Raw genomic sequence first — 15,101 nt, 5'->3', positions numbered from 1 at the left:
TCTATCAACCAATCAAATGCCGCCTTGGTACCCGTACCACTGTAGTTGGCACCCGTACCACTGTAGTTGGTACCCCCAAAAAAAACATATGGGTCAGTTATTTTGAAACTTCTGCAGATGTTGATGCCCACCAAACACTCCGTAGCAAATTAGTGACGTAATATAGGGGCGGTATAGAAAATCTAAATAAAAAAACTAAATGAAATTATAGTTGCGTCACAAAAAAAAGAACAGTACTGTATTTTTCGGACTATAAGTCGCAGTTTTTTTCATAGTTTGGTGCGACTTATACTCAGGAGCGACTTATGTGTGAAATGATTAACACATTATAATATTATTGATCTCATTCCCGTAAGAGACTAGACGTATACGATTTCATGGGATTTAGCGATTAGGAGTGACAGATTGTTTGGTAAACGTATAGCATGTTCTATATGTTATAGTTATTTGAATGACTCTTACCATAATATGTTACGTTAACATACCAGGCACCTTCTCAGTTGGTTATTTATGCCTCATATAACGTACACTTATTCAGCCTGTTGTTCACTATTCTTTAGACATTTTAAATTGCCTTTCAAATGTCTATTCTTGCTGTTGGCTTTTATCCAGGGCTGCAACAACTAATCGATTATAAAAATAGTTGGCGATTAATTTAGTCATCGATTCGTTGGATCTATGCTATGCGCATGCGCAGAGGCAATTTTTTAAAAATAAACCTTTATTTATAAACTGCAACATGTACAAACAGCTGAGAAACAATCATCAAAATAAGTATGGTGCCAGTATGGTGTTTTTTTTCAATAAAATACTGGAAAGGATAGAAATGTAGTTGGTCCCTTTTATTAGATTATTAATCGATTAATCAAAGTTATAATCGACAGATTAATCGATTATCAAATTAATCGTTAGTTGCAGCCCTAGTTTTATCAAATGAATTTCCCCCAAAAATGCGACTTATACTCCAGTGCGACTTATATATGTTTGTTTCCTTCTTTATTGTGCAATTTCGGCCGGTGCGACTTATACTACGAAAAATACGGTAAGTCTTAGTGTCATGCATCAGATGTTTATGATAACAGCTCCAATATAGAGGCAACTTGTTTTTCCACTCTACTGCTACTTTAAGTGAGGTTCTCTATCAACCAATCAAATGCCGCCTTGGTACCCGTACCACTGTAGTTGGTACCCATACCACTGTAGTTGGTACCCCAAAAAAAAACATATGGGTCAGTTATTTTGAAACTTCTGCAGATGTTGATGCCCACCAAACACTCCGTAGCAAATTAGTGGCGTAATATAGGGGCGGTATAGAAAATCTAAATAAAAAAACTAAATGAAATGATAGTTGCGTCACAAAAAAAAGAACAGTACTGTATGTTTCGGACCATAAGTCGCAGTTTTTTTCATAGCTTGGTGCGACTTATACTCAGGAGCGACTTATGTGTGAAATGATTAACACATTAATGTAAAATATCAAACAATATTATTTATGTCATTCCCGTAAGAGACTAGACGTATAAGATTTCATGGGATTTAGCGATTAGGAGTGACAGATTGTTTGGTAAACGTATAGCATGTTCTATATGTTATAGTTATTTGAATGACTCTTACCATAATATGTTACGTTAACATACCAGGCACCTTCTCAGTTGGTTATTTATGCCTCATATAACGTACACTTATTCAGCCTGTTGTTCACTATTCTTTAGACATTTTAAATTGCCTTTCAAATGTCTATTCTTGCTGTTGGCTTTTATCCAGGGCTGCAACAACTAATCGATTAAAATCGATTATAAAAATAGTTGGCGATTAATTTAGTCATCGATTCGTTGGATCTATGCTATGCGCATGCGCAGAGGCAATTTTTTTTAAAAATAAACCTTTATTTATAAACTGCAACATGTACAAACAGCTGAGAAACAATCATCAAAATAAGTATGGTGCCAGTATGCTGGTTTTTTTCAATAAAATACTGGAAAGGATAGAAATGTAGTTTGTCCCTTTTATCCGATTATTAATCAATTAATCGAAGTAATAATCGACAGATTAATCGATTATCAAATTAATCGTTAGTTGCAGCCCTAGTTTTATCAAATACATTTCCCCCAAAAATGCGACTTATACTCCAGTGCGACTTATATATGTTTGTTTCCTTCTTTATTGTGCAATTTCGGCCGGAGCGACTTATACTCCGGTGCGACTTATACTCCGGAAAATACGGTAAGTCTTAGTGTCATGCATCAGATGTTTATGATAACAGCTCCAATATAGAGGCAACTTGTTTTTCCACTCTACTGCTACTTCAAGTGAGGTCCTCTATCAACCAATCAAATGCCGCCTTGGTACCCGTACCACTGTAGTTGGTACCCGTACCACTGTAGTTGGTACCCCAAAAAAACCATACGGGTCAGTTATTTTGAAACTTCTGCAGATGTTGATGCCCACCAAACACTCCGTAGCAAATTAGTGGCGTAATATAGGGGCGGTATAGAAAATCTAAACAAAAATCTACATTAAATTATAGTAGCGTCACAAAAAAAAGAACAGTACTGTTCAGCTCCAAACACGACTTGTGGAAGAGAAGCGAGGAGGTGCTACAGCTGCACATACTTGGTGCCGGAAGCCCAAATAAGTGCGCTGCTTGGTGGAAACAAGGCTGAAGATGGTTGACGGTCCATCCCTCAGCTTGTGGAAGACTCAGTACATGTCCCTGTAAATCTCCTGCAGCAGCGGGTGCAGCGACATGTCCTCCGTCTTCTTCATCTCCTGCACCAACTGAGCGTGCTCGGTGACCAGCTGCCGCAGGTCCGCCAGCTTCTGCAGCAGCTTGGGGAAGAGGAAGGCGTGGTCGGGGTGGTTGGCCAGCAGGTGGAGCCGCAGCACCTGCACGATGCTCTCCTGCATGCGCTCGATGTGCGTCACGTTCACCAGCCCCGGGCGGTCTAGGCGGGAGGAAAACACAAGCAGATGTGAGACAACGGCGCCGTCCGGGCGGGGGCGAGGGCGAGGGCGAGGGCGGGCGCACCTCCGCAGCAGATGATGGCGGCCACAAACAGCGCCAGGTCGCTGTCGTCCAGCTCCAGCGCGTTGAACTTGGTGGCGAACTGGAACTTGGGCTCCATCATGTCGCTGAAGGGCCGGCGCAGGCTCTTGAGGAACTCCCGCGTGATGAAGCCCGAGCCGTACGCCACCAGGAGGCCGTCCTTGTTCATGCAGGAGGCCAGCATGGCGAAGAGCGCCTCGTAGACGCCGTATTTCAAGAGAGTCACCTGGTCGTTGAGGTCCAGGCCGGAGAAGCCCGGCACGGACTTGGCGAACTCGGTGAGCTCGGTGACCGTCTCCACCGAGGTGCACTGGCAGCAGTGGAAGATGCGCACCTCCGCCTCCCGGTCCTTCAGCACGCCCGCCGAGTCCACCATCTTGGCCACCAGCGTCTTCTCCGCCAGCTGCAAGGTCTCCATGTCGTGGATGACCAATGGCTGGCAGACAGCACACACATGCTTTAGACCACCGGACATCTTCAATCAATACTTCACCACTCCTACACTGACATCTAAGTAAGAGGAAATATGTCAAACAAGGCTGATATTTGCTTATTTTCTGTCTGATAAGATAATTCTTGTCACTAAGCAGATTTGATGTTAGAGTGTTTTACTTGTTTTAAGTGTTTTGGTCCTAAATGATGTCAGTAAGATATTACAGCTTGTTGCTGAGATTTGATGACCTATATTGAGTAAAACATGCTTGAAACTAGAATATCAAGTGTTGCAAAGCTGTGTCATCAACACTCACAAGTATAAAAATACTTTTTTAAAGTCATCATTTCTTATTTCAAGCATGTCAAAAAAAAAAAATCATGACTTTGACACAATTGTGTCTCATAATTAAAACAGATGACAGCCAAATGGACTTTGCTGTTTTATTTTCAATGAAACAATAGAAAACACGTACTCATATAGTAGTACAGTTGGCACAGTACAGTAAACTGACAGTTAATATTTAAACATTTAACATTTCTAACAATTTTGAACAGAAATAGTTCATGCACATTCAGATAAACTCTTCAAAATTACAATTAAAAACAATTTGGCCGAGGGCCGGGCTGTGTATATATATATATATATATATATATATATATATATATATATATATATATATATATATATATATATATATATATATATATATATATATATATATATATATATAAAAAGAAAAAAAAAAAGAAGAGGACATCACTTGTGATGCAGTAGTCCTTGTCTCCAGGAATGCCGGGGAGCAGTGGGCAGCAGCGGTGGCCCCGCCGGGGAATACTTTTTGGTGTCATCACATACATATATATATATATATATATATATATATATATATATATATATATATATATATATATATATATATATATATATATATATATATATATATATATATATATATATATATATATATTAGGGCTGCAACTAACGATTAATTTGATAATCGATTAATCTGTCGATTATTGCTTCGATTAATCGGTTAAGAGACAAACTACTTTTCTATCCTTTCCAGTATTTTATTGGAAAAAAAAACAGCATACTGGCACCATACTTATTTTGATTATTGTTTCTCAGCTGTTTGTACATGTTGCAGTTTATAAATAAAGGTTTATTTATAAAAAAAATAAATAAATAAAAAAAAAGCCTCTGCGCATGCGCATAGCATAGATCCAACGAATCGATGACTAAATTAATCGGCAACTATTTTTATAATCGATTTAATCGATTGGTTGTTGCAGCCCTAATATATATATATATATATATATATATATATATATATATATATATATACATATACATATATATATATATATACATATATATATATATATACATATACATATACATATATATATATATATATACATATACATATATATATATACATATATATATATATATATACATATATATATACATATACATATATATATATATATATATATATATATATATATATATATATATATATATATATATATATATATATACATATATATATATATATACATATACATATATATATATATATATATATATATATATATATATATATATACACACTGCAAAAAGTCAATGTTCAAAAACAAGAAAGAAAAATACAAAAATGAGGGGTATTTTATTTAAACTAAGCAAAATTATCTGCCAATAGAACAAGAACATTTGGCTTGTCAAGACTTTCCAAAACAAGTAAAATGAGCTAACCTCAATGAACCCAAAAATACCTTAAAATAAGTATATTCTCACTAAAAACAAGTGCACTTTTCTTGGTAGAAAAAACAAATATGAGACCTTTTTGCTCAATATGTTGGAAAATATTCTTAAATGAAGTAAACGCTACTGCCATTATCTTGACATAATGATATGCACTCGGCATTACATTTCTTGAAACCAGCAATCTTATACTAAAAACTAATTTATTGTTCTTAATGGAAAGGCAACAAGGCAAGCGCTTGTTACTCTCGGGGTCTCCTAGCCGCTCAGGCAAATCATATTGTCTAAAAATGCATTTTTCCATGGATAACATGACATCATCGCGCCAAGTGCGTGCTCTTTCAGTCAATTAGTGTGCATATATACAGCCCGGCCCCCGGACAAAAATGTTTTAATTGTAATTTAGAGGAATTTATCTTTTTGTGCATGAACTATTACTGTACTGTGCCAACTGTACTACTATATGAGTACGTGTTTTCTATTGTTTCATTGAAAATAAAACAGCAAAGTCCATTTGGCTGTCATCTGTTTTAATTATGAGACACAATTGTGTCAAAGTCATGATTTTTTTTTTTTCATGCTTGAAATAAGAAATGATGACTTTAAAAAAGTAGTTTTCTACTTGTGAGTGTTGATGACGCAGCTTTGCAACACTTGATATTCTAGTTTCAAGCATGTTTTACTCAATATAGGTCATCAAATCTCAGCAACAAGCTGTAATATCTTACTGACATCATTTAGGAGCAAAACACTTAAAACAAGTAAAACACTCTAACATCAAATCTGCTTAGTGAGAAGAATGATCTTATCAGACAGAAAATAAGCAAATATCACCCTTATTTGAGATATTTCATCTTACTTAGATTTCACTTTTTGCAGTGCATATATATATATATATATATATATATATATATATATATATATATATATATATATATATATATATATATATATATATATATATATATATATATATATATATATATATATATATATATATATATATATATATATATATATATATATATATATATATATATATATATATATATATATATATTCCTTGCACACTAATTGACTGAAAGAGCACGCACTTGGCACGATGATGTCATGTTATGGATGGAAAAATGCATTTTTAGACAATATGATTTGCCTGAGCGGCTAGGAGACCCCGAGAGTAACAAGCGCTTGCCTTGTTGTCTTTCCATTAAGAACAATAAATTAGTTTATAGTATAAGTTTGCTGGTTTCAAGAAATGTAATATCAATATGTCAAGATAATGGCACTAGCATTTACTTCAGGGGTGCCCAAACTTTTTCCACTGAGGGCCGCACACTGAAAAATCAAAGCAAGCGGGGGCCATTTTGATATTTTTTTTATTTTAAAAACCAATACAATATATGTATACAAAATATACATTAAGGCCTCCACTCAGGCTTGATCCCGGGGACCCCAAAGGATTTTGGTGCAAAAAATATTTAAAATGTGTCAATATTCAGTATTATTATCTCTAGATCAACATTAGGTCTATCTGTCAATATAACGTTTTTAAAGATTTAAGTCGTATGCTCTTTTTGTCAAAGAAAACCCTGTTTTTTTATGTAAAAAAAACACAAAATATGCAATATTTTCACCCAATAACATTTTTAAGAGGAGTATTTCAGATTATATAATAATTTGAGTCTTAAAAAGGTCAATAACTCATAACACCATTGATTTTAATCCATTATTATTTTTTGAGCAATGACACTTAAAAACAAATCACACAAAAATGATTGGGGAACCAAAAGGGTCCTACTCATTAAAGTGTTAAAAAATAAATTATACATTTTTTTTACTGTTTACTTTTAACACAATAATCTCGAGATCAACTTCAGATCCTTTCGTCAATTATACGTTGTATTGTTGTTTATGTTTTTTGTTCGTTTTAGGCCCTTCTTTTAAAAAAAAAAAAAAAAAGCTAAATTTTTTATATGGCAAACACAAAATATGCAACATTTTCCCAACAAAATATCTCAAAGTGGAATATTTAATGTGACGTAATTGGAGCCTTGAATAGGTCAATAATTCATAATAACATTGATTTTGATTCAATATTATTTTTTAAAGAAAGAAACAGCCTGCATGGCAGCATTGTGTGATTAGAGTAAACATTGCAACATTTTCTTGTTACATTTCACCTGTTTGCTCTTTCATACCACTTTTTATGTTTTTAATTTTTTTAATCGTATTTTAAAATGGGCCGTTAACAAATGACCTGCGGGCCGCATATGGCCCCCGGGCCGTACTTTGGACGTCCCTGATTTACTTCATTTAAGAATATTTTTCAACATATTGAGAAAAAAGGTCTCATATTTGTTTTTTCTACCAAGAAAAGGGCACTTGTTATTAGTGAGAATATACTTATTTTAAGCTACTTTTGGGGTTCATTGAGGTTAGCTAATTTTACTTGTTTTGGAAAGTCTTGACAAGCCAAATTTTCTTGTTCTATTGGCAGATCATTTTGCTTAGTTCAAGTAAAATACCCCAACATTTTTTGTATTTTTAGGGTCCGCACAGGACCATTGTCAAAGGAATCCCAAAGGGAGTCCTTTTGCAATGGGACGAAAGGACCCTATTGAATTTGTAAGGTTTTATTATTATTCTTTATTATTATTATTCCGCCGCCACAAAAAAACTCTAATTTGACCCACTTAACATGCTTCAAAACTCACCAAATTTGACACACACATCAGGACCTGCAAAAATTGCCATAAAATAAAAAAATCAAACCCCAAAAATCAAAATTGTGCTCTAGCGCCACCTAGGAAAAAACAAAAACAAACTGCCTGTAACTCCCACTAGGAAGGTCGTAGAGACATGAAACAAAAACCTGTATGTAGGTCTCACTTAGACCTACAACTCATAATGACACATCCTCGGGCAAAAATCAACAGGAAGTTGGCAATTTCCCATTTAAGACAAAAATGTACTAAAAACACTCATTTTTGCCTCTTTGAGCTGTAATTTGACCCCCTTAAAATACTTCAAAACTCACCAAAATTCTCACACACTTCGGGACTGCTGGAAATTGCGATATAAAAAAAACGGAACCCCAAAACTCAAAATTGCGCTCTAGTGCAATTTTTCAATAAAACAGAGACAAAACTGCTTTTTAGAGGAAAACTCAGACAAAACTGCTTGTAACTTCCGGTAGGAACGTCTTAGAGACATGAAACTGCCTGTAACTCCCACTAGGAAGGTCGTAGAGACATGAAACAAAAACCTGTATGTAGGTTTCACTTAGACCTACAACTCATAATGACACATCCTCGGGCAAAAATCAACAGGAAGTTGGCAATTTCCCATTTAAGACAAAAATGTACTAAAAACACTAATTTTTGCCTCTTTGAGCTGTAATTTGACCCCCTTAAAATACTTCAAAACTCACCAAAATTCTCACACACTTCGGGACTGCTGGAAATTGCGATCTAAAAAAAAACCGAACCCCAAAACTCAAAATTGCGCTCTAGCGCAATTTTTCAATAAAACAGAGACAAAACTGCTTTTTAGAGGAAAACTCAGACAAAACTGCTTGTAACTTCCGGTAGGAACGTCTTAGAGACATGAAACTGCCTGTAACTCCCACTAGGAAAGTCGTAGAGACATGAAACAAAAACCTGTATGTAGGTCTCACTTAGACCTACAACTCATAATGACACATCCTCGGGCAAAAATCAACAGGAAGTTGGCAATTTCCCATTTAAGACAAAAATGTACTAAAAACACTAATTTTTGCCTCTTTGAGCTGTAATTTGCCCCCCTTTAAAATACTTCAAAACTCACCAAAATTCTCACACACTTCGGGACTGCTGGAAATTGCGATCTAAAAAAAAAACCGAACCCCAAAACTCAAAATTGCGCTCTAGCGTAATTTTTCAATAAAACAGAGACAAAACTGTTTTTTAGAGGAAAACTCAGACAAAACTGCTTGTAACTTCCGGTAGGAACGTCTTAGAGACATGAAACAAATACCTCTATGTAGGTCTCACCTAGACCTACATTTCTTATATTAACATCCTTCAGCAAAAATCAACAGGAAGTTTGCTATCCCTCCTTCAAAACAAAATTTCTGTTAAAACCGGTCACCAAACATCAAACATTATCTCCCCCGAGCGCGTTTGTCGTTTCGGCTTCAAACTGCTACAGGAGAGAGATTGAACCCTTCTGATTAAAAGTTGCCGACGGCGTTTTATTTAGTGCTACCGTTTTTATTTTACGTGCCTTCAAAGACCCGCAGCACTAAAGTTGCTCCGCTGCTGTTGTTTTAAGATGGCTGCTTAAAAGCAGAAAGCACCAGCGTGAGCACAGAACGCAGAGAAGGTAGGTACACTACACAAAAGTATCTAACTCCCAGTACGAATATCGTAGAGACACGAAACAAAAACCTCTATGTAGGTCTCACTCAGGACTACCACTGGACAAAAGTATTGGGACACCTAGGACTAGCACCTGCCAAAATGCGGACCCGACCAACGCTGCTTGCAGCTTTAATTTTTTCTTGTTTTTGAACACTGACTTTTTGCAGCGTAGCCTCCCTAACACTCAATCTGAGTAACTACAGACCGGCGATGTGACGATAAACAATTAAAATTGTTAATATTATCATTTTAAATTCAATATAAAATGTTCAATTCGCTAGTGTTACATATCTGAGTTATTGTGTAGAAATATGGGGAATAACTACAAAAGTACACCTCATTCATTACAAAAAAGATGAGTTATAATAATACATCATGTTGGATATAGAGAACATACAAACACTTTATTTATTGAATCAAAAATACTGAAATTCCACCACATAGTGACTTTGCAAACAGCTAAAATGATACACAAAGCAAAATATAACCTGCTAGCCAAGAATGTACAACAATTATTCTCAAAAAAAGAGGACAAAAATAATCTTAGAGATAAATGTAAATGTAACTCGAAACTATTTTATTTGGTACATGGTGTAATGATAAGTGTGAACAGTAGATGGCAGTCACACATGAGAGATACATGTAGACTGCAATATGATGGCAGTCACACATAAGAGATACATCCATCCATTTTTCTACCGCTTGTCCCGTTCGGGGTCGCGGGGGTTCTGGAGCCTATCTCATGTAGACTGCAATATGACTCAAGTAAACAACACCAACATTTTATATGTTCCATTGAAAATATAGAACATTTGGTGTGTGTATAAGGTAAGACATATCTGGTGTTTTTGTCAGAATAATTGTATCTAAGTTATCACAAAACTTTGTGTTGCCATGAGTTCCCGGCAAAAAGACAAAAGCTGTCTTTGAACCTACCAAGAAGAGGGCTTGTAAAACTCCACTGTGTAGGATGGGAAGCAACACGAAGGTGTTCTGTTTCTTTCTTCTATTGTAATCCACAGAAATATTTTGTTTTGACCCGAGAACTACAAAGCGGAGAGAAAGCAGGATCTGCCCAAGTTCCAGGCACCTCTTCTTTGAACTCTTTTACGACCTTTTCTATGAACCGACCTTTTCTTTGAACTGTTTTGTAATCAAAGGCGATGGCGGTTTACGACCCCCGTCCCTTTAGAAACAGCTGTTGCCATGTAATCGGGGAAAGTCCAAATAAAAGAGGAGGTGTACAATCTTTCGGCGGAGCGTAGCGATACCTACTCAGTGGCTTAGTGGTTAGAGTGTCCGCCCTGAGATGGGTAGGTTGTGAGTTCAAACCCCGGCCGAGTCATACCAAAGACTATAAAAATGGGACCCATTATTTCCCTGCTTGGCACTCAGCATCAAGGGTTAGAATTGGGGGTTAAATCACCAAAAATGATTCCCGGGCGCAGCACCGCTGCTGCCCACTGCTCCCCTTACCTCCCAGGGGGTGAACAAGGGGATGGGTCAAATGCAGAGGACACATTTCGTGTGTGACAATCATTGGTACTTTAACTTTAACACTGTACAAGGGTACGCGTTTCTCCTCACTAAGCCAAATTTAATTCTGCCTCTGTTTGATTCCTTGCTTCTTGTCTTGTTTAATAAATGTCTTCGGGTGTTTGAACCTGACAGTTTTGTTTCTCAATATTATGCAAAAGCAACTCTTCTTTTTCAGGTATTTTTCTAGGGGAAAAAACACTCTCTTGTATTCAATCAGGAACATATTTATAAAAAATAAAATAAAAAAATAAAAAAAGGTATCTCTGTCCAAATACCCAAGGACGCAACAGGGTTCTTGATTTGACATAAAACTAATAAATCAAAATAGTCTTGCCAGGACTCAAGACTGTTTTTGGCATGTTTTTTGTTTACATGTGGTTAGAAATGCTTTCAGTTGGAACCTAGTAAGTGTCAAGTTGGGCATTTTCCAAATTCCCAGAACCCCTGAATGCAGCATGCGATGCCCACAAAGTGCCTGGAGACTCACTTTGAAACAAAGAGCGCATTTTTCCAAATAAACCCACATTTTCAGTGTTGATGTAGACGTCAGCTTCACACATTCATCCAGTCACTCTAAGAGGAGCATGTGGGGGTTCCCTTTTCCCTTCTTCTAGAGCTTCTTTGCGCACTTGTGATTGAGAAAGTGCAGCACACATCATCTGCCAGCTATTGAGACACAAGCCTGAGTGCAAAGTTGAACATGTGCTAAGACGGACGCCAAAATCCCTCCAGTGGGGAAGAAACGTATTAAAAGTGTCAACAAGAGGTGGTGACCTGTGAGGAAAGTGCCGCACAATGGCTATTTTGAAGAAAATCCACCTACCGGAGTGTTGGTCTTCCCCGTGAGGATGGTGCGTGCCTTGGCTTTGTTCATGTTGAAGTTCTTGAGGTAGGCCTCGTAAATCTGCCGAGCCAGCGTCTTCTGGTCGGCCAGCTGGGGGTCCTCCACCTCCCGCTCCCCCGTCACCATCTCCGCCTTCAGCTTCAGCTTCTCCGATTGCGGCATACGGCCAAAGCGGATGGCTGCGAGGAGCAGAGAGCAGCGCCATCGAGTCATTGGTCGGCCATTTCATTAGGTACACCTGCACAATGGAACCCATTCAAGTCTGCTTTGCAAATATAATCATGCTCGCTTCTGAGTGACTAGAATTCGCACTCCATTTCTGGAAACGTTTTGTCATTTTTTGAATGTAGATGAATTAGGAAGACATGCATGTAAACAACAATAAAATATATCACATGCTTGTGTCCCCTCGAGGTGATGGAAGGCTGGCAGCGCTTCATAGCAGCAGTCGACCTCCAGGGCCCCAACTCCCCCCCCCCCCTCTGTTGCGAGTTGTCGTGATTAAATGTAACGTGTTTAAGTGTGCATTGCATGGAGGTTTTTCCCCACTCCAGACTAGGCCCCCTTAGGAGCCCAGTCTAGATTGTACTTTTTTACTCATCTTCTTCCCCAGCGTTTTACCTTTTTCTTATCATTTACGGGGCGCCATGTGGCGACCCATCAGCGTTCCTGTTCTGTAACCCTGTACACTGTTTGTTTGTCTCATCTTGAACGGGTTTGTGCTGAAAACATAGTTTCGTTGTACTTGTGCAATGACAATAAAGTCCTATCCTATCCTATCTTATCTTATGTATACACCACAAATTCCAGACTATAAGCCGCTACTTTTTTCCTACACTTTGAACCCCGGCGGCTCATTAAACGATGCGGCTACTTTATTGATTTTTGTTCGCTGATGGCGATACTGCAAATATTCTTTAAAAAAAACAAGCAGAGACACTGAACTAGTGTGTTATTATTTGTGCTATTGTGTCATCTTTTCGACTACACTACCCTTCTGTTGTCTTCTCACCATCCACAGCGTTTCTACTCGCATGGATTCTTCATTCATCACTCCGAGCAAGTTTTACAGTATAACTAAAACAATTCATACTAACTAAACCATTCCCATGTGTGATGTCTGTAGGAGTGTTTTCATGCATATTTGTATATAAAAACTAGTGGTTTACACTACTCAAGTGGTTTAGTCTCCTCTAGTGACCAACACTACTCTAGTGGTTTAGTCTCCTCTATTGACCAACACTACTCTAGTGGCTTAGTCTCCTCTAGTGACCAACACTACTCTAGTGGTTTAGTGTCCTCTAGTGACCAACACTACTCAAGTGGTTTAGTCTCCTCTAGTGACCATCACTACTCTAGTGGTTTAGTCTCCTCTAGTGACCAACACTACTCTAGTGGTTTCGTCTCCTCTAGTGACCAACACTACTTTAGTGGTTTAGTGTCCTCTAGTGACCAACACTACTCTAGTGGTTTAGTCTCCTCTAGTGACCAACACTACTTTAGTGGTTTAGTGTCCTCTAGTGACCAACACTACTCAAGTGGTTTAGTCTCCTCTAGTGACCAACACTACTCTAGTGGTTTAGTCTCCTCTAGTGACCAACACTACTCTAGTGGTTTAGTGTCCTCTAGTGACCAACACTACTCAAGTGGTTTAGTGTCCTCTAGTGACCAACACTACTCTAGTGGTTTAGTCTCCTCTAGTGACCATCACTACTCTAGTGGTTTAGTGTCCTCTAGTGACCAACACTACTCAAGTGGTTTAGTGTCCTCTAGTGACCAACACTACTCTAGTGGTTTAGTCTCCTCTAGTGACCAACACTAATCTAGTGGTTTAGTGTCCTCTAGTGACCAACACTACTCTAGTGGTTTAGTCTCCTCTATTGACCAACACTACTCTAGTGGTTTAGTCTCCTCTAGTGACCAACACTATTCTAGTGGTTTAGTGTCCTCTAGTGACCAACACTACTCAAGTGGTTTAGTCTCCTCTAGTGACCATCACTACTCTAGTGGTTTCGTCTCCTCTAGTGACCAACACTACTTTAGTGGTTTAGTCTCCTCTAGTGACCATCACTACTCTAGTGGTTTAGTGTCCTCTAGTGACCAACACTACTCAAGTGGTTTAGTCTCCTCTAGTTACCATCACTACTCTCGTGGTTTAGTCTCCTCTAGTGACCAACACTACTCTAGTGGTTTCGTCTCCTCTAGTGACCAACACTACTCTAGTGGTTTAGTCTCCTCTAGTGACCAACACTACTTTAGTGGTTTAGTGTCCTCTAGTGACCAACACTACTCTAGTGGTTTAGTCTCCTCTAGTGACCAACACTACTTTAGTGGTTTAGTGTCCTCTAGTGACCAACACTACTCAAGTGGTTTAGTCTCCTCTAGTGACCAACACTACTCAAGTGGTTTAGTCTCCTCTAGTGACCAACACTAATCTAGTGGTTTAGTGTCCTCTAGTGACCAACACTACTCTAGTGGTTTAGTCTCCTCTAGTGACCAACACTAATCTAGTGGTTTAGTCTCCTCTAGTGACCAACACTACTCTAGTGGTTTAGTGTCCTCTAGTGACCAACACTACTCAAGTGGTTTAGTCTCCTCTAGTGACCATCACTACTCTAGTGGTTTAGTCTCCTCTAGTGACCAACACTACTCTAGTGGTTTCGTCTCCTCTAGTGACCAACACTACTCTAGTGGTTTAGTCTCCTCTAGTGACCAACACTACTTTAGTGGTTTAGTGTCCTCTAGTGACCAACACTACTCTAGTGGTTTAGTCTCCTCTAGTGACCAACACTACTCTAGTGGTTTAGTGTCCTCTAGTGACCAACACTACTCAAGTGGTTTAGTCTCCTCTAGTGACCATCACTACTCTAGTGGTTTAGTCTCCTCTAGTGACCAACACTACTCTAGTGGTTTCGTCTCCTCTAGTGACCAACACTACTCTAGTGGTTTAGTCTCCTCTAGTGACCAACACTACTTTAGTGGTTTAGTGTCCTCTAGTGACCAACACTACTCTAGTGGTTTAGTCTCCTCTAGTGACCAACACTACTTTAGTGGTTTAGTGTCCTCTAG

The 15,101-nt window shown here is 38.0% G+C and overlaps 1 protein-coding gene across 1 annotated transcript in view; it reads right to left on the bottom strand.

Annotated features, from left to right (window-relative positions):
• Window positions 1–2,566: 2,566 nt before the first annotated feature.
• The window catches only part of pparab (peroxisome proliferator-activated receptor alpha b), a 111,641-nt gene continuing 99,106 nt past the window's right edge, over window positions 2,567–15,101 (bottom strand). Inside the window, exons 5-7 of the mRNA XM_062061239.1 lie at window positions 12,012–12,211; window positions 3,029–3,482; window positions 2,567–2,945 (exon numbers count right to left, since the gene is read on the bottom strand). Of these exons, the coding sequence (XP_061917223.1) occupies window positions 2,701–2,945; window positions 3,029–3,482; window positions 12,012–12,211 (899 nt within the window). The 3' untranslated portion in view covers window positions 2,567–2,700. The remainder of the gene's footprint in view (window positions 2,946–3,028; window positions 3,483–12,011; window positions 12,212–15,101) is intronic.

Source organism: Entelurus aequoreus, linkage group LG10 (genome assembly GCF_033978785.1).
Source record: "Entelurus aequoreus isolate RoL-2023_Sb linkage group LG10, RoL_Eaeq_v1.1, whole genome shotgun sequence".
Taxonomy (NCBI): domain Eukaryota; kingdom Metazoa; phylum Chordata; class Actinopteri; order Syngnathiformes; family Syngnathidae; genus Entelurus; species Entelurus aequoreus.
Note: the sequence above shows the minus strand (reverse complement) of the source record. Positions and strands in the feature narration are given on the sequence as shown.